Source organism: Meles meles, chromosome 2 (assembly GCF_922984935.1).
Source record: "Meles meles chromosome 2, mMelMel3.1 paternal haplotype, whole genome shotgun sequence".
Lineage (NCBI taxonomy): Eukaryota > Metazoa > Chordata > Mammalia > Carnivora > Mustelidae > Meles > Meles meles.
Window position 1 is genome coordinate 36,553,562 of NC_060067.1, and position 26,211 is coordinate 36,579,772.

At 37.7% G+C, this 26,211-nt stretch overlaps 1 protein-coding gene and 1 pseudogene across 4 annotated transcripts in view; both read left to right on the top strand.

Annotated features, from left to right (window-relative positions):
• Positions 1-1,633: 1,633 nt before the first annotated feature.
• TMEM156 (transmembrane protein 156) overlaps positions 1,634-26,211 on the top strand; it is a 50,349-nt gene continuing 25,771 nt past the window's right edge. For all 4 annotated transcript variants that reach the window (XR_006817482.1, XM_045998286.1, XM_045998288.1 and 1 more), the window contains exon 1: positions 1,634-1,770. Coding sequence is in view for 3 of the 4 variants with exons in the window: in XM_045998286.1 (XP_045854242.1) it covers positions 1,683-1,770 (88 nt within the window). In the remaining variant the exon portion in view is untranslated. The remainder of the gene's footprint in view (positions 1,771-26,211) is intronic.
• On the top strand, positions 9,492-9,673 carry LOC123937672 (annotated as a pseudogene).

Genomic DNA, 26,211 nt, shown 5'->3' on the forward strand with positions numbered 1-26,211 from the left:
TCTCTCTGTCAAATAGATAAATAAAATCTTAAAAAAAAAAAAATAAACTCCTTGTAAAAAAGTAAAAAAAGTAAACTCCTTGGTAAGATATAAATTATTATGACTACAATGAGGAAGAATTGTGTTTAATATTATAATTATAATTATATTATTGTAAATATTATATTTATATTTAATATTACAAATACAATGAGGAATAATTGTGTTTCTTAACATAAAACTTTTAAGTCCATAATCCACCAAATTTTATATTCTGTCACAAATAGGGAGAAAAAACCCTACCCTATACAAAAAGAAATGGAACATGACAACCTGAGGGAAATGTTTGCAACAGATGTGGCAAGGGCTACATATTCCCCGTAGAGAAAAAGACCTATGAAGCAACAACAAGGATACAAATGTTCCAGCAAGAGACATGAACAGCCAGTTTATAAGAAATTCAAATTGCCAGCAAATGTGAAAAATCTTTAGACTTGCCAGCAATCACAGAAATGAGTATTAAAACAAGTGTTTCCCCTTCCTTTTCAAATGGACAAAAGTTGAGAGAATAAAATGGCCGATGTTGACATTTGTGACATGGGCACTCTCATACTCGATGTGAGCTGAGTCTATATTGAGACTCACTTGGTTGAGACTCACTATAGTTGAGACTCAACTTGGTTGAGTCCATATTGACTCACTTCTTCTGGGAGATGGCTGTTTATATGAATTAAGAACTTCAAAAATCTTTACACTGTTTGTCTTAGTAATTCCATGCCATAAATCAGACTCACACAAAGATTTATATAAATGAATATTCACGTTGTAGTGCTACATGACAAATATTTTTAAAGGACACAATTGGAGTACCATTAAATGAATTATCTAAGGACCATTAAAAAATCTACTGAAGTCTTTAGAAATAAGTTATTCTGCAGAGGTTTCATGTTCAGTTGATTGAAAGGGGATGGTACAATTAAAAGAAGAATGAAAGGAAGGAGAACACTGATGGAAGGGGAGAATATTCCTGAAATATCTCAGGGCGTGTCATATTTCTCATAATTTGCTCAATCAGACATGACACACTGGTGTCCAGCAAGTGGATTATAGGCCAGGTGTGAGATCCTGACTCCCCCACATCCTCAGAGCAAAGTAGAATTGAAATTTTGGTTTATCCTCACATTTATCCTTACATTTGTACTGTTTACAGTCTAATAGACACACTCCTTTCTGAACACCAGAATCCAGTTCAGCCTGGCATTTAAAAGGGGCCAACAATCACTTAACGAGTAAATGAGTAACTGAACATGACTGACCTTCATCGTTTTGTTTTTGGCGTATATACTGTAGGTTGATATTTACTCCTACAGACAGTTAAGTGTGAGAAAATAGCTTCAATTCTGGATGAGGACAAGACGCCTTTGCTTCTTGAGATCTTTTTTTTTTTTTTAATATTTCTTGTTTAGAAGATAGTTTTAAAGTGTCTTACTTCTTAGATAGTAGTTTTCATAATGGAAAGTGACTCAAAATGAAGATGTCTCTGTTCAAGCCCTCTTTTTTTTTTTTTTTAAAGTCTTACCCAAAAGGAAGTGAGTATGAAGTAAATTGCATAATCTTAAAGTAGTGCAGAGATGAAACCCGAAGCAGGAAGAGACATGCCACCCATGTCCTGGACAGGAACACACCGTGTCATGTGAAGAGACATGACAAAAACAGCCCTCTTTAAATTACTTTTGGCAATAGTGATCGCGTTCATTTTACTTTTGCCCGAATATTTTAAGACACCGAAAGGTGAGTATATCATTATAATCTATTTTTTCTTTTTCTAATTTTTTAAAAATCATGATAGCTAATGGTCACAGGAAAGGTCTTTTTAAATACACACTGCATGGGCTGAGGGTCTACGTCTAAAAAGTTACAAAAATGAAATTGTAATATTAATCGATTCTTACAGAGCACAGTAACCTTATTCCCAGCACTAAATTATTGTGGCACACGATCATGAGATGAAAAATGAAGAGACGTCTTTAATATCTGGAGTCTAGATTTTAAACATTGAGTTTACATTAATCTTCTCACATGATTTTGCTCTTTGAAGTCATTTCCTTCAAAACAGTTCTAAGTATGCTTTTAGCTTCTGGAATGATTTTTATAAAGCAAGTGATATTTATTATGTTAAAAATGCTTGATTTCCATCCATCACAGCCATTTCACACAAATAACTCACTGCTGCCTTTTGAAAAATAAGAGTATTCAAAATAGAATTAAAATGAGATGGGTGAAAATTTCAAAAGGTGTGCACGTTTGTGGATTTGTTACTAGAGTAAAAAGGAACAAAATAAACTCTGTGGATAATTCAGGGTCTTCTGTATGTTGAAACCTAGGATAAGGAAATAAATAAATATAAATTTCAGCTGTTTTTATAGGTCAGTAAAAGATTTGAAAATATATTAATGTGACTGTTTCGATGGTAAATGTGCTCCCCAATATTTAATAAGGAGAAAAAAAGAAAATACTGTATTCTGTCATCAAAGTTATATGAATTTGTTTAAGATCAGTGAAAAGCTTCGATTTGATGACTGGCTGTGATGATTATTGTTGCATATACGTGACGCTAAGTGGCCAGATAACAATATTTTGTTAAATAAACATCAAGTGCGATTTTGTGAATAATTGAATTTTTCACATTTTTCTTGGTTTTCTGGAGTTATGTTGCTTAAGTGAAACAATTGTAACATGTATTTTTTAATTCTTGATTCCACATAGTGAAAATAGAAAGAGAAGAGTTAGAATTGGAATGGCGATAACATATTTCGATCTTTAAGCTTTTTGTGGTGGGGAGTAAGCTCATTTAATAGTTACGTAGGCCATAAAAGTCGACCTTGACCTCCAAAAAACTAGGTTCAGCTAATGAAAACCAAGTAATCAGCCTAAAAAAGATTTCTTAAACTGCTAACTATTGGTTAGTGTTTTACGAGAACTGGAGAATGTTTTTCTTTTTTTCTTAAGATTTTATTTATTTATTTGACAGAGAGAGATCACAAGTAGGCAGAGAGGCAGGCAGAGAGAGAATGAGAGGGAAGCAGGCTCCCTGCGGAGCAGAGAGCCCAATGCGGGACTCGATCCCAGGACCCTGAGATCATGACCTGAGCCAAAGGCACCGGCTTAAACCACTGAGCCACCCAGGCACCCCTGTTTTTCTTTTTTGAGCGGATGCCTTGACGGTAATCAGCCATCAATGATTTTCATCTTCTTACTTTCAAGACTGATTACATCAGCTCTCAAGACTCCCTATATTGCCTCCTCAAAAAGAAAAAAGCCATTTGTCTTTTCCTGGTCCAAGAACAGCATAGATATTTTCTTGGACTCTTTGAGGGGGATGGATTTATTTGGGAATTTTGTTTCAAAGGAACCCTCCTTGGGGCCAGCAAACAAACAAACAAAAAAAAAAACAACATCTTAATCCCAATGTCATTTTGTGGTAGGAGGAATTTTGCACAGAGCCATCATTAAGGAAACGTCGATTATTGGGCAAAATATTTTACACATGCAATAATGCAATAATAATGCTTTAAATTTTATAATGGCTTGTGGGTCACCAGGAACAAGTTCATATAGCCTCATTTTGTATAGTCTAATATAGACTCAACTAAGGTCACGTAATTGCTTCACTTTTTCCAGTAATTTTTTAATCACAATTACAGTTGCCTCATGAAATGTGTTGACTTGTCAACTAGCATATTTCATAAAATACCTTGTAAATTATTTTGATGATAAGCTAAGAGTGTTCAGGAAGTACTAAAATTAACCTTGAGACTCTCCTGTATAGTTTTACTCTCCCCATCAGTTACTTGGGGTTTTTTTTTTTTCCATTTTTTCCTTATATTCTATTCACTTAAATTTCTAAGATAAATATTGTAAAATGATTTTTACTTATAAATTATTCACTGATACCATGTCGTTCAGACATCAAATGAATTCAGAAGGAATCTTAATGAGGAATAATGTATTCACGAAGTTTAATAGATTTGATTTCAAAATAATAAACCCTCTGAAGGCCCAAGTTAAAAATAGAGAACCGTGTTTGATCCTTTTTTTCATCAAGAATGTATCCGAGTCTCTGAATAATCATTACTCAGAATATTCAATTATCATAATTACACAGTATAAGCTGTCTAGTCTAACTTTACTGAGGAAGAGGAACTTCTTCAGCGGTGTTTTGGACTTTTAATGAGTTTGCACTGAGCGCATATACCGGCAAGAGAAACTATTTTAATACTTTCAGTTTACTTGAAAGGCAGTTTCTACTGAGAGCCAATAGTTGGTGTCATGAACTGATACACTTATGTTGCATGTAGATAATGGAGATAGAAAAAGGAATGGATATATTTTGATTCAGAGCTCCTTGCAATTAAGGGAGCCTGGGTTGCCCCCAAGCAAAAGACCTCACCAAACTTTTCTTGGACTTGCAGTGTGAAGAGAGCGAGACCTGGTTAACAAATAGAAATCCGGGGTGCCTGGGTGGCTCAGTGATTATTAAGCATCTGCTTTTGGCTCAGGTCATGATCCTAGGGTCCTGGGATCGAGCCCCTCATCGGGCTCTCTGCTCAGCAGGAAGCTGTCTTCTCTGTCTCCCACTCTGCCTGCTTGCGTTCCCTCTCTTGCTGTCTCTCTCTGTGTGTCAAATAAATAAATAAAATTTTTTAAAAAGGGGGGGCTCTCATGGATTATTTATTTATTTTACTTATGAGTAACATCTACCTGTGCTCGCTTCGGCAAGTGTCCTGAAATTGGAATGAGTAGCCAGGAACCCGGGGCTACAAAAAACGAAAGTCAAGTCTTCCTTCAAGTTTTCAGTCAAGCGGATGCCTGACTGGTAAATAATTAAAATCATTACTAAAACAGCAATGTAAAAGAGGTGTGATGGGGACATAAAAGTTGCTTCTAGGCCTGTCTGGGGTGGATGTTCCTTCCCTTTTTTGTTTCAAAGAGGAATCACTGTCAGAGTTCTGTCAACTAATATTCCTCCTTAACCTGCTTGCAGAAGCACTTTCTAAGAGAAGCGATTATTACTAATTTGCAGATAAAATGTGCTCATCTTGGGGCGCCTGGGTGGCTCAGTGGGTTAAAGCCTCTGCCTTCGGTCAGGTCATGATCCCAGGGTCCTGGGATCGAGCCCCACATCTGGCTCTCTGCTCCTCGGAGATCCTGCTTCCTCCTCTCTCTGTCTGCCTCCCTGCCTACCTGTGATCTGTGTCTCTCTCTGTCAAATAAATAAGTAAAATCTTAAAAAACAAAACAAAACAAAAAAAGTGCTCATCTCAATATCTCAGACATTCTTGAAACCAGAAACTGTAGTGAGTTGTACAAGTGTCTTACTGATCCTCCGTGGCAATGCGAGACAGGGGTAGCAGCCATAAAAACACCTGAAACCTAATTTTATCTAGCTCTTTGACTTCCTCACTTATATTTAAGAACCAAACTAACATAAACTGTGTTTACCAGCTTTCATTTCCCTTTTGCATTGCACACTTTCTGAGGGAAATGGTAGTATGATGGGCAGTGAACTTTAAGAAAACAATGGATAAAGGAACTTGACTTATGGGCTATAGGATAAACACTGAAGTATATTAAGCTCTGTAAGCCTCAACTTACGTCTGTATGATAAAGAACAGTGTTATCAAGGATCGCTGCAACTCATTTGCCTGAAAGTGTTATCTTACTTCTTAAAAATGGCATGTTATTTCCGTCTTATTGACTGGCTCATTAGAAAGTCCATCAGTGATGGCCGCCTCTGCTGGCGGCCTTGAGGTGCCCCTGTCCCTGGACCAATGGCTTCCGAAAGGCCATTCTGAGAAGACTGAGGAGGAGCTGGAGGAGGAGGAGGAGGAACTAGATGAGACCCTGTCCGAGAGACTGGGGGGTGCTGACAGAGATGGTCCCAGAGAGAGTCCCGTCCACAGCTGGAGCCACTTTGGATCTTTCCCTCTTTGTGGCTCAGAAAATGTGCAGGTTTTTCAGGGCAGCCATGTGGGTTGGGACCACTTCCTTCACACTCCTGCTTCTTCTGTTTTCTTTGAGACTGAGAAGCTACAAGGGCAACAGCAGCAAGAACTGCGACAGCAGCAGATACTTCTAGGGCCTAATCCAGGGCTCTCAGGAAGAATGCCAGGGCTCTCCCTTCACTTCCTGGAAAGATCTAGATGGCGACTCTATGACTGGGCTTAGTGGGACAAGTTTGAAAATTCAGTAGCGTTGGAACTAATTATTTGTTGTGTTTTTTTTAAACTTAAATTCATCTATTTAAACCTGATGGGGAGAAGGGACATGCCCACAATATGAAATAGTAATGCATTGCAGCTGGGGTGTAAAGCAGCCACTGTGAACTCCTATGCCAGAAAGGAGGGAGGGCCGGGCAGTGGTTTCAGCCATGGGATGGGGACTGTGGAGGACAGAAGAGGAGCTCATTCCCGCTGCCCATTTTGGCTATGAGAGACCTGTGTGTCTGTCTAAAAAAGAAAAAAAGTAAGTGCTCACTTTTTGCATTTAAATATTAAAATGAGTCCAATTGAGAAAAAAAAAAGCAAGTTAATCAGTAATCCCCAATAAGGTCTGGGAAAGAGATTAACGGGTATTAAATGTTTTAAAAGAGATTTATTTATTTATTTATTTATTTGGCGGTGGGGAGGGAGAGAGAGGGAGAGCGCACATACGGGCAGAGAGAGAGAGAGAATCTTAAGCAGACTCCCTGCCGAGTGTGGAGCCTGCTGCGGGGCTCGATATCATGACCCCACGATCCTGACCTGAGCCAAAATCAGGAGTCAGGTGTTTAACCAATTGGGCCACCCAGGTGCTCCTAAAATTTTTTTTAAAGCACTTATACATGTACGAAGTACTATGCCAAGTGCTTTGACATACCGCTCATTTTGACACATTAAATATGTCAACCCCTTCATGGTGAAGCATCATTCTCAAGAGAGACTTTCCGGAAAATATTCAGAGAAGGAATAAAACTAGATGGATAGATTTACTTCGTTGTAACGTTTTATTTTTTATGGGATTTTCTGAATCTTTGTAGCATGAAAATGGCTACTAATGGACACAGTATGTTAACATGTATAATTCATACATTAGGTGTTGGCAAAAAAAGAATAAAAAAAAGATACTGCTGACCATACTATTTTCCACTGTTTGACTGAACTAGTTTTCTTCTCTTCTCTATTAGGTTCTATACCCGCTCTAGCTTGGGATGCTTTCTATCAGCTTGTCTCATTGCATTGGTAGATAAATGCTCTCTCTGTATCTCTTTTCTGTTTTTATAGAAAAAACAACTTTCTTTAAAACAGTAATGTGGTAATATATCTTACCCCTCTATGCTTCTCTTTTTCCATATATACTTCTTTCTTCCATAGTACTTATACCCTATATAGCTTGCTTATTTATTGTGTATACTTTTTGTTGTCTGATTTCTCCAAGTAGAATGTAAGCGCAATGAAAATGAGGTTTTTGTTTATGCTGGTCCTGTTTTAAGCACTTAGGACAGAAGTTGTCGCATGAGGAGGCACTCACTGAGTATTTGTTGATTGAGAGAATTTTCTGAGTCATATTGTAAAGGAAACAAAAAGGAAACACTCTCAAAGGAAACACTTCTTAGCTGACCCTTATAACTGCCTTCTGATTTAGGCTGACCAAGCATTGTCATCCCCACCTTATATTTTTGAAACAAAATTCTACCGCACACTGAGAATTTTTAGGGTCCTGGGATTGAGCCCTTCCTCTAGCTCCTTGCTCAATGGGGAGCCTGCTTATCTCTCTGCCTCTCCCCTGCTCGTGCTCTCTCTCTCTCTTTCTCTCTGACCCAGGTAAATAAACAAAATCTTTTTTAAAAAATTTGTCTTTTCCACATGTTCTGTGAATAAATCCATATCCTGTCCAGACTCCCGTATTCCTTATCTGGTTAACATCATGGATATATCATTCATTTGCAACATGATATACTTTTATTTGCAACATGATATACTTCAATTACTGAACCCCAAATAGAAATAAAATTATTTGTTTTTGCTATTGAAATTGATACTTCGTGAGTCTATGCTTGCTGCTAAAGAGGAGACTTTGACCAAAGGAAAACAATGTATGCTAACAAATATCTCTGTAAATTAGGCACCTAAGCCATAGGCTTTTTTCTCTCCTGGCAGCTGATCTTTTTAAATTGCTGAATTATGATACAAAATACCCAATAATGATGAAAGATACTCAGAAACCATTGGCTATGTTGTGTTTAGTTTGGTTATTTTTTTAAAGGCACAACTTACAATAAAATACAAAGATCTTAAGTGTTTGATTTTATAAAGTTTGACAATTGTCCGCACCTCTGTAATTACAGCGCCATACAAAATACAGATTTTCCTCACTCCCAGAAGATTCCTTTTGCTCTTTTCTGTCAAATCTCCTCCTCTCCCCAAGGCAACTTTCTGACCTATGTCACCATAGTTTTGTTTTATCCCTTCTTATTTTTCATATGGATGGAATCATCACACAGTGTCTATTTTTGGTCTAGCTTTTTAGCATAATGTTTTTGGGATTCGTCCATGTTATGAAGTATACTTTCTATTTATCGCTAAATGGTCCCTTATACAAATATGTCACATTTGTCCCTTTGGCCAGTAGGTTGTTTCCAGATTTTGGTCATTATAAATATGCTGCTAAAACATTCTTGTACAACTCTTTGTGTGAAAATATGTTTTTCATTTCTACACGGTAACTATCGTGTAGTAAAATAGCTTAATTTTATAAGAAACCACCAAATGCATCGCCAAAGTACTTGTTTCTAGTGGTAAAAATTTCTCATTTTCTTCAGTTTACATTTCATATACTTAAGCAGTAACACTTAGAATATGTAATGTCTGAAATAATCCATGCTTCTTCCCAAAGTTCCTTGACAACTCATTAACAGAGAAATAGCCTAGGTATTGGGAAAATATGACTAGACATACTGTAGTTTCTGGAACGCCTAGTGCCTGTCAAAAAATGAAGGTTTTATTGTAAATTCTCCCTTATTTTTGAAGGTCAACAGAGAGTTGAAACTTCTGTTCTTGAGGTCATATCTTGAAAAACACTTTTGGCACGAAACATCTAAAAATGTGTGATAAAACATTAAGACAACAACAACAAAATACATAGTTGAAGTACTGAGAAAGTAAGAAAACTCCTCAAAGGAGGAAAATGATTAGAAATTATGAATCCAGATCGGTAAGCAAGAGTGAACAGGTTGGTGACCTGAGGAACATCTACCAATTCCTGGTGGCCTAGAGTCTCTGTTTCATGGGTCACACATTGGGGGACAGAAGCTGAAGCTTAAGGCTAGGACACAAAATGTGACATGCTCTGTGAGGGAGTAATGAGTAATCTGGGGAAAAACTTGCCTGGCTGTGAGGAAGTTTGTCTGTCTCCATCCGGGCCCTGGAGAGAGAGAGCCAGGAAAAAATTGCCCTTGAGAGTTTGTGAACATGAGCTTTGCGCAGTGGCAGTATCGTAGCCAATGAGGTTTATCCGAGGCGCGATTATTGCTAATTGAGAGTTTGTGAACATGAACTAGGCCATAACTTGGCTATTAATGCTTCTGGCCTATGACATGTGACAAACCCAATCCAAGAATTAATTTTTGTTTTTGTTTTCTTGGATAAATTTGACATATGACTTTTTACTTTTTTTAAAAAAGATTTTATTTATTTATTTGATATGGAGCTAGAGAGAGAGAGAGAGAAAGAGATCACAAGCAGGCAGAGAGGCAGTCAGAGGGAGAAGGAGAAGCAGGTTCCCCGCTGAGCAGAGAGCTCGACTTGGGGCTCGATCCCAAGACCCTGAGATCATGACCTGGGCCAAAGGCAGAGTCTTAACCCACTGAGTCACCCAGGTGCCCCTTCTGCCTACTTTTTTATTGGATTATTCATTTTGGGGGTGTTGAATTTTAATTTCATTAAATGTTTTCTTGACTTGGCAGAAGATTTATATTTGGATGAAGTCCCCAAAATTTCTTTTTGCTTTTGTTTCCCTTGCCTCGGGAGACACATCTAGAAAGAAACTGCTATGACTGATGTCAAAGAGGTTATTGCCTCTAGGACTTTTACGGTCTCATGCCCCACACTTAGGTCTTTAATCCATTTTGTGTATGGTATAAGAAAGTGGTCCATCTTCACTTTTTGTATGTCACCATCCAGTTTTCCCAGCACCACTTGTTGAAGAGCCTTTTTCCCATTGGATATTTCTTCCTGCTTTGTCAAAGAAAAACTGACTGTATAGTTGTGGGTTCATTTCTGGGTTTTCTATTCTGTTCCATGGATCTATGGGTCTGTTTTTGTGCCAGTATCATACTGTTTTGATCACTACAACTTATTTTGTAATATGACTTGAAGTCTGGAATTGTGATGCCCCCAGCTTTGTTTTCCTTTTTCAAGGTTGCTTTGGTTATTTGGGGTCTTTATTTTGGGGTCTATAAATTTTAGAATTGTTTGTTCTAATTCTGTCAAAAATGCTGTGGGCATTTTAGTAGGGACTGCATTACATGTGTAGATTACTTTGGGTAGGACAGACATGTTAGCAATATTTGTTCTTCTAATCCATGAACATGTAATGTCTTGTGTGTCATTTCTTGGTGTCATCTTCGATTTCTTTCATCAGTTTTCAGAGTACAGCTCTTACACCTCTTGGGTTAGGTTTATTCCTAGGTATCTTACTGTTTTTGGTGCAATTGTAAGTGGGATTGATTCCTTAATTTCTCTTTCTGCTGCTTAATTGGTGTATATCCTGCAACTTTATTTTATTTCAACTCAATTTTATTGAGCTGATATTTTATTTCAACTCAATTTGTTGAACTGTTCCAGCAGTTTTTTTGGAGTCTTTCAGGTTTTTTATACATAGTATTGTGTCCTCTGTAAATAGTGGAAATTTTATTTTATTTTTTTATTAATGTGAGTGGCTTTTATTTCTTTTTGTTGTCCGATGGCTGAGGCTAGGACTTTCCGCAGTATGTTGAATAGAAGTGGGACAGTGGACATCTTTCTCAGGTTCCTAAAAGCCTCTCAGGTTTCCTCCATAAAGGATGATGTTAGCTGTGGGTTCTTTTGTATATGCCTTTATTATATTGAGGTATGTTCCCTCTAAACCTACTTTGTGGAGGGTTTTTACCATGAATAGGTATTGTACTTTGTCAGATGCTTTTTCTGCATCTATTGAAATGATCATGTGGTTCTTATCCTTTCTCTTATTGTTGAGATATATCACATTGATTAATTTGAGAATATCGAACCACCCTTGCAACCCAGGAATAATCCCACTTGATCATGGTGAGTTTTAAAAATGTACTATTGAATGTAGTTTGTTAGTGTTTTATTGAGAAGTTTTGCCTCCACATTCATCAGGGATAATGGCTTATAGTGGTCTTTTTTAGAGGAGTCTTAATCTGGTTAGGGTATCAGGGTAATGCTGGCCCCGTAGAATGAATTTGGAAGCTTTCCTTCCTTTTCTATTTTCTGGAATAGTTGGAGAAGAATGGATATTAACTTTTCCTTAAATGTTTGGTAGAATTCACCTGTGAAGCCAGCTGGCCCTGGACTTTTATTTGTTGGAATTTTTTGATTACTGATTCAGCTTCTTTACTCGTTATCAATCAGTTCAAGTTTTTCTATTTCTTCCTGTTTCAGTTTTGGTAATTTATGTGTTTCCTGGAATTTATTAATTTCTTCCAGGTTGTCCGATTTGTTGGCATATAGTTTTTCATAATATTCGCTTATAATTGTTTGTATTTCTGTGATGCTGGTTGTTATTTTTCCTCTCTTATTTGTGATTTTATTTTTAAAAGATTTTGTTTATTTATTTGACAGAGAGAGACACAGCAAGAGAAGGAACACAAGCAGGGGGATTGGGAGAGGGAGAAGCAGGCTCCCTGCTAAGCAAGGAGCCCAATGCAGGGCTCAATCCCAGGACCCTGGGATCATGACCTGAGCCAAGGGCAAATGCTTAACAACTGAACCACCCAGGCACCCATCATCTGTGATGTTTTATTTGGGTCCTTTCTCTTTTCTTTTTGATAAGTCTGGCTTGGATAAGAACAGAACAACAATCTGTTCTATTGTTTTTTAATTTCTAGATCATTTATCTCTGTCCTAATCTTTACTATTTCCCTACACCTGGCCTTAGGCTTTGTTTGTTGTTCTTTTTCTAGCTTCGTTAGGTATAAGGTTAAGTTGTTTATTCGAGATTTTTCTTGCTTCCTGAAATAAACCCGTATTGCTCTATACTTCCCTCTTAAGACTGTTTGTGCATCCCAAAGGTTTTGGACCATTTATTTTCATTTGTTTTTGTGTCTTTTGAAAATTTATTCTTTGTTTTCTTTTTTTAATTTAAATTTTGGCTAATTAACTTACAGTGCAATATTAGTTGCTGGAGTAGAATTCAGTAATTCATCACTTACATACAACACCCAGTGTTCATTAATAGATTTCTTCTTTGATTTCCTGGTTGACCCATTCATTGTTCAATACCATTTTGCTTAACCTCCATGTATTCGTGGTCTTTCCAAGTTTTTTCTTTTGATCGACTTCTAGTTTCATACCATTGTGATGAGAAAAGATGCCTGGTATGATTTCAGTCGTTTTGTCTTTGTTGATGTTTGTTTTGTGACCCAATATGTGATCTATTCCGGAGAATGTTCCATGTGCACTTGAAAAGAATGTACGCTCTTCTTTTTAGGATGGAATGCTCTGAATATATCCGTCCAATCCATCTGGTCCAGTGTGTCATTTAAAGCCATTGTTTCTTTGTCCATTTTCTGTTTAGATGATCTGTCCATTGATGTAAGTGGGGCATTAACATTCACTGCCATTACTGTATTATTACTGATTATTCCTTTAAGTTTGTTATTAACTGTTTTATGTATTTGGTTACTCCCATGTTGCATGCATATTCACTATTGTTAGATCTTTTTGTTGGATTGTCCCCTTCATTACAATATAGTGCTCTTCTTTACTCTTGTTACAAGACTTTGCTTTAAAGTCTAGTTTGTCCAATATAAGTATTGCTACTCCAGCTTTCTTTTGACATCCATTTGCATAAGAAATGTGTCTCCATATCCCTTACTTGCAATCTGCAAGTGTCTTTCGGTCTAAAATGAGTCTCTTGTAGGCACCATATAGATGGGTCTTGGGTTTTTTTTTAGTCCATTCTGACACCGTATGTCTTTTGACAGGAGTGTTTGACATTTATTTGCATGATGAATGTTTCTCCATCCCCCTCATTTTCAATCTGTAGGTGTCCTGAGGTCTAAAATAAGTCTCATGGGTAGTTCGGTTGTTAAGCACCTGCCTTCAGCTCGGGTCACGGTCCCAGGTCCTGAGATCGAGCCCTGCATAGGGCTCCCTGCTCAGTGGGGAGTCTGCTGCTCCTTCTCACTCTCTCTTTCTTAAATAAATAAATAAAATAAATAAATAAAATGAATCTCTTATGGGCAGCATATAGATGGGTCTTTTTGTTTGTTTATTCATTCTGACAGCCTGTCTTTTGATTGGAGCCTTTAGTCCATTTACATTCAAAGTAATTATTGATAGATATGTATTTATTGCCATTTTATTACTTGTTTTGTTGTTGATACTGGAGATTTTCTCTGATCCTTTCTTGTCACTTTTCATCTCTCCTTTGCACTCCAAGAGTCTTCTTTAATGTCTCTTGCAGGGCTGGTTTAGTGGGCACAAACTCCCTTAGCTTTTTCTATCTGGGAAACTATCTCTCCCTTTTATTCTGAATGAGAGCTTAGCGGGCTAGAGTGTTCTTGGCCGCAGGTTTTTCCCATCCAGCACTTTGAGTAGATGCCACTCCCCTCTGGCTTGCCAGGTTTATGTTGAGAAATCCCCAGCTAGCCTTATGGATCTTCTCTTGTAAATTAAGGACTCCTTCTGTCTTGTTGCTTTTTTTTTTTTTAAAGATTTTATTTATTTATTTGACAGAGAGGGGGAGATCACAAGTAGGCAGAGAGGCAGGAAGAGAGAAGGGGGGAAGCAGGCTCCCTAGTGAGTAGAGAGCCCGATGCGGGCCTCAATTCCAGGACCCTGAGATCATGACTTGAGGAGAAGGCGGAGGCTTAACCCAGTAAGCCACCCAGGTGCCCTGTCTTGCTGCTTTTAAGATTGATTCTTTATTACTATATTTTGAAAATTTAATTATAATATGTCTTGGTGTTGGCCTGCTCTTGTTAGTTTTAAAATTTTTATTTATTTATTTGAGAGAGAGAGAGTGTGTGCATGCATGAGTCGAAGTGGGGAGGGGCCAGCAAAAGAAGGAAAAGCAGACTCATGGGGCTCAATTCCAGGACCCTGAGATTATGGCCTGAGCCAAAGACAGATGCTTAGTCAACTGAGCCCCTTAGGTGCCCCTCTTTTGTCGATTCTGATGGGAGTTCTCTGTGCCCTTGGATCTGGATGTCTGTTTCCTTCTCTAGATTAGGGAAATTTTCAGCTATTATTTCCTCCAATAAATTTTCTGCCCCCCCCCCCTTTTTCTCTTGCAACTCCTATACTATGAATGTTATTATGTTTGATGGAGTCATTGAGTTCTCTAAGTCTATTCTTTATTGCATAAGTTGTCTTTTTCTCTTTTGTTCAACTTCATTATTTTCCATTATTTTGTCTTCTAGGTCACTAATTCATTCCCCTGTTTCCTCCAGCCTGCTGTTCATTGCATCAAGCCTGTTTCCAATCTTGTTTATTGCATTCTTCATCTCTGATTGATTCTTTCTTTTTTTTTTTTTAAAAAATTTTATTTATTTATTTGACAGACAGAGATCACAAGTAGACAGAGAGGCAGGCAGAGAGAGAGGAAGGGAAGCAGGCTCCCTGTTGAGCAGAGAGCCTGATGCAGGGCTCAATCCCAGGACCCTGAGATCATGACCTGAGCTGAAGGCAGAGGCCCAACCCACTGAGCCACCCAGGTGCCCCTCTGATTAATTCTTTCTTAATTCTTTCATCTCTGTGGCAAGGGTCTCACTGATGTCTTCTATTTTTTTTTAAGATTTTATTTATTTATTTGACAGAGAAAGAGAGAGAGAGAGATCACAAGCAGGCAGAGATGTAGGCAGAGAGAGAGGGGAAAGCAGGCTCCCTGCTGAGCAGAGAGCTCAGTGTGGGGCTCAATCTCAGGACCCTGAGATCATGACATGTGCTGAGGGCAGAGGCTTAACTCTCTGAGCCTCCCAGGTGCCCCTTCTATTTTTTTCTCAAGCCCAATGAGTATACTTATGATTGTTGCTTTAAATTCTCCATCAGCCATGTTACTCATATCTGTTTCACTTAGTTCTCTTGTTGTGGCCTTATCTTGTTCTTTCATTTGGGATAAATTCCTCCATCTAGGCATTTTGTCCAAGTCTCTGACTTCTTCTGTGTTTTAAAAGCCAGTATGTTTCCTGCTCCTGGAGATAATGGCTATATGAATAAGAGGTTATGTAGTGCCCAGGGCCTGGTCCTTCAGGGAGTGTCTCTGATGTGCACTGCATACACCCTGCTGTTGTGTTTTGGTTGCTCTATTCTTCAAGTCATCTTTAGAGGCTCTCTTTACCTGCTATGGGCAGTGTTTTGTCCTTGGCCTGAATGTGGTGAATTTTAGCCAGTGTTCTGATCTGCTTGTGAAATGAGACCTGATATCACTTCCACCGGAACTGAGAACCTGCAGAACTCGCAGGTCAGGAGATGTGGTGTGAGTAGTAGGAGTTTGTGCTGGTCTTCCCAAGTTGCTCACTGAGCTGGAACTGAGGCAAGCTTGACTGAGAAGGGCAATCTGGCCAGAGAGCATGGGACTTGGTGTAAGCAAGTTAGGCAGCTAGTGTCAGTAATGTGTTTGCATCCTGCTGGTGACTCTATGTCTATGCTGAGAGGCTGGGAAGGGAAATGGCACCAGCCAGCTCCTTTGTTCCCTAAGAGGAGTCTTGATGAAGACTTCCACCCCTCCACAGCATCCATGATCCATTTCTCCCCTAAGCCATGTCTCTGCCTCTTCTCTCCCTTTAATTGTGGAGTTTGTTCTGTCAGTCTTCAGGTTGATTTCTGGTGTAATAGGATGGTTTGATACTTATCTAAATGTGTTCATGGTATAAGATGAGCCTAAAGTCCTCCTACTCATCTCCCCTCTCTTCCATTTGACATTTTTAGATTTCACATATAAATTATATCATACAGTAATTATCTTTCTCTATCTTATCTCGCTTAGTATAATGTGTTCAAGTGCATCCATGTTGTTACAAATAGCAGGATATTCTAGGATAGTCTCCTTTCACATTAGTAAGTAATATTCCATCATGTATTTGTAACACATCTTCTTTATTCATTCACCCATTGATGTGCACTTGGGTTGTCTATACCCCGGCTATTGTGTATAATACTGTGACAAACATGGGAGTGCGGATATCTCTGCAAGTTCCTGTTTTCATTCTCTTTGTGTATCTTCCCTAAAGTGGAATTGCTGAATGATATAGTCTATTTTTAATTTTTGGGGGATCTTCCACATTGTTTTCCACAGTGGATACACAATTTTACATGCCAACAGTATATAAGGGTTCCTTTTTTTTTTTTTTAACCACACCAAGAAATCTAATTTAAAATGGTTTTGAGATAATGCGCTATTAGACACCAAGCAGAGGTAAACACCAATCCTCTCTGGGGGAAAATGTCTTCAAACCAGAACTCAAATAATTTCCTGAACAAAATTCTAAGGAACATGAGCTACTACCAGAAATCATAAAACAAAAAGACTTAACAGACAAGAATCAATAGAGACAAAAAAACAGAATCAGATCTTTAAAGAATTCAGATAGGGGTTATGAGATATAAAATATAAAGTAAGTATTTAGTTTGTTTCAATAAAACTAGTATCAAAAAGTATGAGTAAGAAATAAGACTTAAAAATAATCAGGCAGATTTATGGATCACTATATTGTGCACTGGAAACCAATATAACACTGTGTTTAACTATACTGGAATTTAAAATTAAATTAAATTAAATTTAAAAAATATAATCAGGCAGGGATGCCTGGGTGGCTCATTTGGTTAAGTGTCTGTCTTCAACTCAGGTCATGATCCCAGGGTCCTGGGGTCGAGCCCCACACTGGGCCTCCTGCATAGCTGTGAGCCTGCTTCTCCCTTTCCCTCTGCTTGCCACGTCCCACCCCTGACTCGTGCTCTCTCACCTCTGTCAAATGCATAAATAAAATCTTTCAAAAAATATGTAATCAGGTAAATTTGAAAAAGAATCAACTCAAAATTCTTTTTTTATTTTTTTAAAAAATATTTTATTTATTTATTTGACAGACAGAGATCACAAGTAGGCAGAGAAGCAGGCAGAGACAGAGAGAGGGGAAAGCAGCCTTTCTGCTGAGCAGAGAGCCAGATGTGGGGCTCGATCCGAGGACCCTGGGATTATGACTTGAGCTGAAGGCAGAGGCTTTAACCCACGGAGCCACCCAGGTGCCCCTCAAAATTCTAATTATGAAAATATAATAACATGAAGTAGAAACACAAGGAATGGAATAAACAGATCAGACACAATTGAAAGTGAGTTAATGAATGGGAATATAGATCTGAATAAATTAATGAGAACATAGCACAGAAAGTCAGAGAAAGAGAAAATATGAAACAGATGTTCAGAGACAGAGAGAACAAAGGGAGAGATCTCTAACCGAAGCTACCAAAGGAAAGAAGAGACAGAATGGGGAAAAGACAATGTTTGAAGAGATGTGACTGAGAATTCTACAAAAGTGATGAAACATAAATCTTCAGATTCAGGAAACCCAACAAGTCCCAAACAGAATAAATACGAAATTGCATAGACCATGAAAACTAAAGAGCTCTTAAGAATAACCAGAGATGGGGCGCCTGGGTGGCTCAGTGGGTTAAGCCGCTGCCTTCGGCTCAGGTCATGATCCCAGGGTCCTGGGATCGAGCCCCATGTCGGACTCTCTGCTCAGTGGGGAACCTGCGTCCCTTCTTCTCTCTCTCTCTCTGCCTGCCTCTCTGCCTACTTGTGATCTCTGTCAAATAAATAAAATCTTAAAAAAAAAAAAAAGAATAACCAGAGATAATTACTGATTGTCTTCAGTGGAACAAGAATTAGCCTGGCAGCTCATTTCTTGTAAACAACAATGAAATTCAGAGGCCAGTGGAATAATGTCTGCAAAGTACTGAGGTAAAAGTAATGTCAAGCTGGAAATGGTGAGGTATACATCTTTGCATGAGCAGAAACAGTGAGATTACAATCAGCACTTCTTCAGTGAAGGAATTTATAGAGATTTAACTTCAGGAGAAAAACTATGATCCTAGGAGGGAGGCCAGAGATGCAAGAAATGGCAGGGAAAAGACCCTCAATAATTAAAAGCATGTGGGTTTATCTAAATAAATCTTGAAAATATTAACTGCATATGATAAAAATAACTACTAATTTGTGCATCAGTGAAAAAACAAGAGAGAACTAAAATGCTGTATAAAAATAGCATTTCTTTCAGGAGTTGTAGGTGAGAATCCATTTTGTTGTCGTTTCCAGCTTCTGGAAGCTGCCTGCATGCCCCAGTTTGTGTCTTCCTTCCAACTTCAAAGCCATAGATGGCCTGCTGAGTTTTTCACATTGTGTTACCTGACACACACTCTTTTGCCTCCCTCTTCCACATTTGTGATTAAAATGGGCCCTTGGACAATCTAAGATAATTTCCTTCTTTAAATTTTTTTTTTTTTTAAAGATTTTATTTATTTATTTGATACACAGAGAGAGATCACAAGTAGGCAGAGAGGCAGGCAGAGAGAGAGAGGAGGAAGCAGGCTTCCTGCTGAGCAGAGAGCCCGATGTGGGGCTCGATCCCAGGACCCTGAGATCATACCTGAGCCGAAGGCAGCGGCTTAACCCACTGAGCCACCCAGGTGCCCCCCTTCTTTAAATTTTTTTAAAAAAAGATTTATTTACTTATTTTAGAGAGAGGAGAGAGGGACAGAGGGAGAAGGAGAGAAAATCCTCAAACAGACTCCCCAGTGAGCGTGGAACCTGACATGGGGCCTGACCCCAGGACCCTGAGATCATGACCTGAGCCGAAATCAAGAGTGGAACACTTAACAAACTGAGCCCTCCAGACACCCTGATAATTTCCCTATTTTAAGATAAGTGTATTGTCTCCCTTCATTCCATCTCCTGCCTTAATTTCTCTTTGGTGTGTAATGTAACATATTCACAGGTTTTGGAAACTAGGATGTGGAGATTTTTAGGAGGCCATTATGCTGTCTCTTAAAACCGAATAATCAAAAAATGAGCAGGCACAAGTAAGTAATGTTAAGACTGGGAAACGATATAGTAGAAATTTAAAATGTAATAGAGATCATTATGAATTACCTTTAAGTCAATAAATCTAAAACATTAAGGACATCTTTATAAGAAAATATAACTTACCCAAACCTACTTAGGAAAAAATGGAAAACTGAAGAGTTGTATAACAATTAAAGAAATTGAGCCCATGTTTAATATGCCCTGAAAGAAACACGAGGCTTCAATAATTTTACATGCATGTTCTGTCAAACTTTCAAGAAATAGATTAAACAGATAAATGCAATTTTATAATAAACCCTTTTAGAAGATAGAAACATGGGAGTATTGGGACACCTGGGTGGCTCAGTTGTTTAAGTGTCTGCCTTTGGCTCAGGTCATTATCTCACAGTCTTGAGGTCAAGCTCTTTGTCAGGCTCCCTGCTTAGCTCTCTTTTCTCCCTGCTTATGTTCTCTCTTGTTACCTCTGCCACTATCTCTGTCTCTCTAAAATAAATAAATGAAATCCTTAAAAAAAAAAATGAGAGTATTTTCCAGTTTATTTTCTAAGTCTAGCTTATCTTGGTACCCAAATCTAACAAAAATGGAACAAAAAAGAAAAACTTACAGATCAATCTCATTTATAAACAGATTTAAAAAAAATTGGGCAGTACCTGGGTAGCTCAGTTAGTTAAGTGTCAGACTCTTGATTTCAGCTCAGTTCTTGATCTCAGGATCGTCAATTCAAGCTCTGCATTGGGCTCCATGCTAAGGTTGGAGCCTACATAAACAAGCAAACAAAAAATTAAACAAAACATTAAGAATCTAATTGGATATAGGTGATTGAATATATATAAAAATGTGTAAAATGATCAAACCAGGTTTATACCTGGAATGCAAGATGAGTTAACACTAGAAAAATCAAATAATGTAATTCACTGTGTTAACAGATTAAAAAAGAAGACCACATAATCATCTCAAAGTTGTTGAATGAATGTTCAATTATATTCAGCAGCCCTTATAATGAAAAACTCTTAGCAAAGTAGGAATAGAAGAGACCTTCCTTAAAGTGATACAGGTCTTCCAAAAATGATTATATGACCTATAATTCTCAGTGATGAGACATTATAAATACACTTAAGATTGAGAACCAGCAAGGGTGACCTCTCTCAACATGTCTATTCATTGAGGTACTGGGGGTCCTGGCAGTGGAGTAAGAAAAGTAAAAGAAATGGGACACCTGGGTGGCTCAGTCAGTTGGTTGTCTGACTCTTGGTTTTGGCTTAGGTCTTGATCTCAGGGTTGTGAGATCAAAGCCCACTTCAGGCTCTGCGCTCAGTGGGAAGTCTGCTCGAGATTCTTTCCCCTCCTACTCCCTCCCTGCCATTCCTCCCTCTGCTTGCACACATGTGTGCTCTTTCTCTCTCTCAAACAAATGAAATCTTGAAAACAAGTACAAGAAATAAAGGTATAAGGATTGGAAGTCAAGAAATAAAGTTGTTATTATTTAGACTTGCTTTGGATATCTGCATGGAAAGCCCAAAATGTTTATAAGAAATAAAAGTTAAAAAGGACATTTATAGAGTGGTAAAAAATAAAACTGATATTCAAAAGTTAATTGTATTTCCATATTCCACGAAAAAGCCAAAAACGTATTCCTTAAAAGATACTGTTGGCACTAGCAACAAAAGTAAGGTACCTAAGAGGAAATCTAACTGAAGCTATATGACAATCTGAGGGTTTTGAAGGGGCGGGGTGTGGGGGTCGGGTGAGCCTGATGATGGGTATTATGGAGGGCACATATTGCATGGAGCATTGGATGTGGTGCATAAACAATGAATTCTGTTACACTGAAAAGAAATTAAATTAAAAAAAAAAAAGAAAAAAAAAGATTAAAGGGCCAAGAATAGTTAAGACACTCCTAAAGGAGATGAATAAGGGGAGGGGATTTTCCTATCAGATATAAAAGCTTTTACAAAGCAAAAGTATTAAGTAAGTATAATATCTTTGCCAAGATAGAAGAATGGACTGATGGAACAAAACTGAGATCCCAGATACACACTCATATATTTATGGGTATTTGATATATGGTAGCGGCATCTAAGTAGTGAGGAAGAGATAGACTACCCAATAAATGCTAGTGCAATTGATTATCACATGTGGAAAAATTGTGTCTTAACTGTACCTAGTTAACCGGGTACCACACTGTACCCAGTTCCAGATAGATGAAGAACATACATGGATGTCTGGGTGGCTCAGTCAGTTAAGCATCTGACTCTTGATTTTGGCTTAGGTCATGATCTCAGGGTCATGAGATGGAGCCCATGTTGAGCTCTGGGCTGGGTGTGGAGCCTGCTTAAGAGTCTCTCTCCCTCTCGCTCTACCCCTCTCCACTCACATTCTTTCTCCCTCTCAAAAAAAAAAAAAAAAAAAGAAAAGAAAAGAAAGAAAGAAAAAAAAAGAACATAAATGTAAAGGGCAAAACTTTAAAACTTCTAAAAGATCTTTTTAACTTTAAGGGAGACAGATTCCTTAAATAAGTCACAAAACACAAATTGTAAAGAAATGACTGATAGCTTTGCTGCATTCAAATTAAGGCTTCTTTTAAGAGATCATAAAGAAAACGAATTGATAAAGAAAGTATAATCTATGAGAAGATATCTTGATAAAATAATAAAAGAATTTCTTGGGGCACCTAGGTGGCTCAGTTGATTAAGTGCCTGACTCTCAGTTTCAGCTCAGGTCATGATCTCACGGCTATGAGATCAAGCCCTGTGTCAGCCTCTGTGCTCAGCCCTGGAGTCTGGTTGAGATTCTCTCCTTTTCCCTTCACCTTCCCCTCTACCCTTCCCCCCTCTTACATACACGCACGTGCTCTCTCTCTCTAATAAATTAACAAAATGTTTTTTAAAATATTAAGAAAATAAGGAACTTCTTAAAATTTTATTTTATTTCTAAAGATTTTATTCATTTATTTGACGGAGATCACAAGCAGGCAGAGAGGCAGACAGAGAGAGAGAGGAGGAAGCAGGCTCCCCACTGAGCAGAGAGCCCGATGCGGGGCTCGATCCCAGAACCCTGGGACCATGACCTGAGCCGAAGGCAGAGGCTTTAACCACTGAACCACTCAGGTGCCCCAACTTCTTAAAATTTGAAACAGAAAACTTAAAGAACTCCTAAACTGTAATAAGAAAAAGACGAACAGGGCTCCTTGGTGGCTCAGTTGGTTAAACGTCTGCCCTTGGTTAGGGTCATGATCACGGGGCTCTGGGATCGAGCCCTGCATCTGGCTCTCTGCTCAGTGGGGAGTCTGCTTCTCCTTCTCTCACTCTCAAAAAAATACAATCTTAAAAAAAGACAACCTAACAGAAAAAATGGAAAAGTAGAAAAAAAAAAAAAAGAAAATACACCTTTAAACCATGACAAGATTCTGTTTAATGCTCACTGAACTGGCAAAACTTGAAAAGCCTTGGCCAAGATGTATGTCAGTGGGAACTTTTATACATCACACATTAGAGTATTAATTGGTACAGTCACTTCATATAATGATTTGACATTTTTCTAGAAAAATCAAAGATGCACATTCTGAATACCCAGCAATTTTACTCAGTGTGTACACCAGAGAAACTTCTGTATTTTTGTGCCAGCAGATACATTCATGAGTATTCATAGTAGCATTATTCAAAAATGAAATTTATTGAGATAAAATTTACATATAATAAAATACTCTCATTTTAAGTGTTTAGTTCAAGGTTTGACAAATGTTGATACCAATGTAATTAGTACCAAAATCAAGATATACAATCTTCCAACCACCCCCACCCCCCGCAAAGGTCCCTCTTTCTCCTCTGCAGAAGAACGCTTCTCCTGCTGTCAATATATCCTAGGATTTCATATAGATGGAATAAGAAACTGTGTAATTGCTTGTATCTGGTTTCTTTCCCTTTCATATTGCACTTGAGATTCAGTCTGTACATGTTGTTGCTTGGATCAGTATTTTCTTGTGTTTTCTTTCTGAGTAGCATGCTATTATATAGATATGTCAGGAATTGTTTTAATTTTTTTAAAAAATTATTTATTTGAGAGAGAGAGAACACATGCAAGAGAGCATGAATAGGGTGAGGGCCAGAGGGAGAGGGAGAAGCAGGATCCCCACTGAGCAGGGAGCCCAAGGCAGGGCTCGATCCTCAGACCCTGGGATCATGACCTTAGCTGAAGGCAATTGGTTAACCTACTGAGCCACCCAGGCGCCCCAGGAATTGCTTCAATATCCACTAGTTGTTGGGCTTTTGGATTGTTTCCAGTTCTTGGCTATTACAAATAAAAAAGCTGTTGTAAAAATTCATGTACAGGTATTTTGATTTTTCTTCTGTAAATTCTTAGAATTATTGGGTCATATACTAAGCATATAGTTAACATATGAGAGATACAAATCTGTTTTCCAAAGTGGTTGCTCTGTTTTTTGTTCCCATCAGCAATGGATGAAGGCTATAGCTCATAGCAGCATTATTCATGTTGCAAAATAGCAAAAATAGAAACAACCCAAATGTTTACTGTCAGAAGAATGAGTAAATTGTAGTATAGTCATTCAAAAGAATATCAGAGACAATAAAATTAACCATAACTATATGTAGCAACATGACTAAAACATATTTAAAAAGGCAAGTTACAGATGAATACATAAAGTATTCTCTATATACATGTCTATATATACACACATGTCTAAAATGTGCTAAATGAAACAATGTTATTTAGGAAAATATACATTTTGCCAAGACTCTAAGATAAAGCAAAGGAGTGATAAACACAAAATTCACACTAGTGGTTAATCTCTGGGAAAGGATTATGTAGGAATAGGGAGGGATAAGGTGTTTCAAAAATATTGGTAATATTGATATTCTAAATCTGTATGATAGATACATGGTGTTTATTATTATTATTTTTTAAGAGTTTACTTATTTACTTGAGAGAGAGAGCAAGAGGGAGAGTGAGAGCGAGCGAGTGAGAGAGAGAAGCAGACTCCCCACTGTGACCCCAGCCAAAGCCAGGCCCTCAACCAACTGAGCCACTCAGGCATCCCTATCTTTTTTTTTTTTTAAAGATTTTATTTACTTATTTATTTGTCAGAGAGAGAGAGAGAGAGCATGAGCATAGGCAGACAGAGTCGCAGGTAGAGACAGAGAGAGAAGCAGGCTCCCTGCTGAGAAAGGAGCCCAATGTGGGACTCGATCCCAGAATGCTGGGATCATGACCTGAACTGAAGGCAGCCGTTAACCAACTGAGCCACCCAGGCATCCCCGGGTATCCCTATCTTTATTATTCTTTAACTGGCACCAGCATTTTACAAATACTTATTGGTGATAAAGTTTTATAATAAAAATTAAAAAAGAAAATAAAGATAGTTGTTTCTTTAGCCTTATTCTCTGGTTTTCTTTAAAAAAAAAAAAAAGATTGACTTGAGCATTTGTCCTGTACTGTAATATATTTTCCTGATTCTATTTAGTATTCTGTATACCTATGCTGAGAGAGTGCCGTCATAGTACTGGAATAATTCTGGAATGCATTTCTATCTATGGGAGTAAGAATTTAGATGTTGGACTCCTAGCAATAAAAATGGCAGTAATTAAACTCATATATCCTTGTTTATGGAGATGAGAATACAGCCCACCTGATAACAAAAATGATTGAATAGAATTCACTATTTCTTAAAATTATACCAGAGAAGGATATATCTTCTATTTATTTCCTTTCTGACTGAATTATTTAAAACCAAGGTTTAAAAACCATCATAAAATGACCTCGCAGTCAAATATAAAGGATATATCATTAATTCTAGAAAGCCTGGCTGGTCACTTATTGGGTAATAGCAAAAATTTTTCTCTCTCTCTATTTCCCTATATTGGTTGTATCATAGGGTTACAAGGTCAAGACATAGAAAATTTTGTAAGATGAAAAATGCCAGTGAGTAAAATAGAAACATGGCAGGAAGCATTTTTTTATGTTTTGGTAGTATTAAAAAACCGAAGGTTATAGAGTTCGATCAGATGGTACATTTCTATCTCCTTCCTGGGACCTTCTTACAGAGCATAGTTGTTTTAAAAGTTAATTACAATTTGGTCCCAACTTTGCTTATAAATATATTAAGACAAAATTATGGATTTGAATAAAATACCATTTTCTCCCCTGAAAAACCTTTATAGCAACTCAAGTATAAAATGTGTTTATAGCTGGAAATCACAAGTGAATTATTGCAGAAACAACTTCAAATGTACAGGTTGGTAATAACCCTCTAATTTTCTTAAATAATAAAAATATAATCATCAGCAATGAGACTTACAGAATTACTATTAAAGTACAAATTCTGCAAATAAAAAATTCTTTAATATCAATCAATTGCCTGTTTTTTTCTCTTAAGATTGAACTAAGTTCTATGAGTAGGAGTAATCATTGTAAGAACTAAAGTGATTCTTTCATTGTGCTCCACATTATTTAGAAAAATTAAAAGCAATTATTTTGCTCTATATCATTACACAAGAAATGGTAAAGGAAGCCACATAAAGGTATAGTTGAGCATGTGAGTTATTTTCTCATACTAGCAAATGACTGTCAGACTAGGGATACCTGAAAGAGGTTATCTATTCCTTAAATGATCATTACTGCTACATAGAGATTCTTGATTTTTTATACAGTGAGCTTTAATTACTTGTGTGAATCGAACCACAGATAATCCTACCCTAAATGAAGTTTGAATTTTTAATTTTCATTTTAGAATACTGGTTTGAATGTTTTAAAAACGATTTATTTATTTATTTATTTGAGAGAGGGAGAGCGTGTGCTTGAGCGGTGGGAGGGGCAGAGGGAGAGACCCTTCAAGCAGACTCTGTGCTGAGTGTGGAGCCCAAAGTGGGGCTT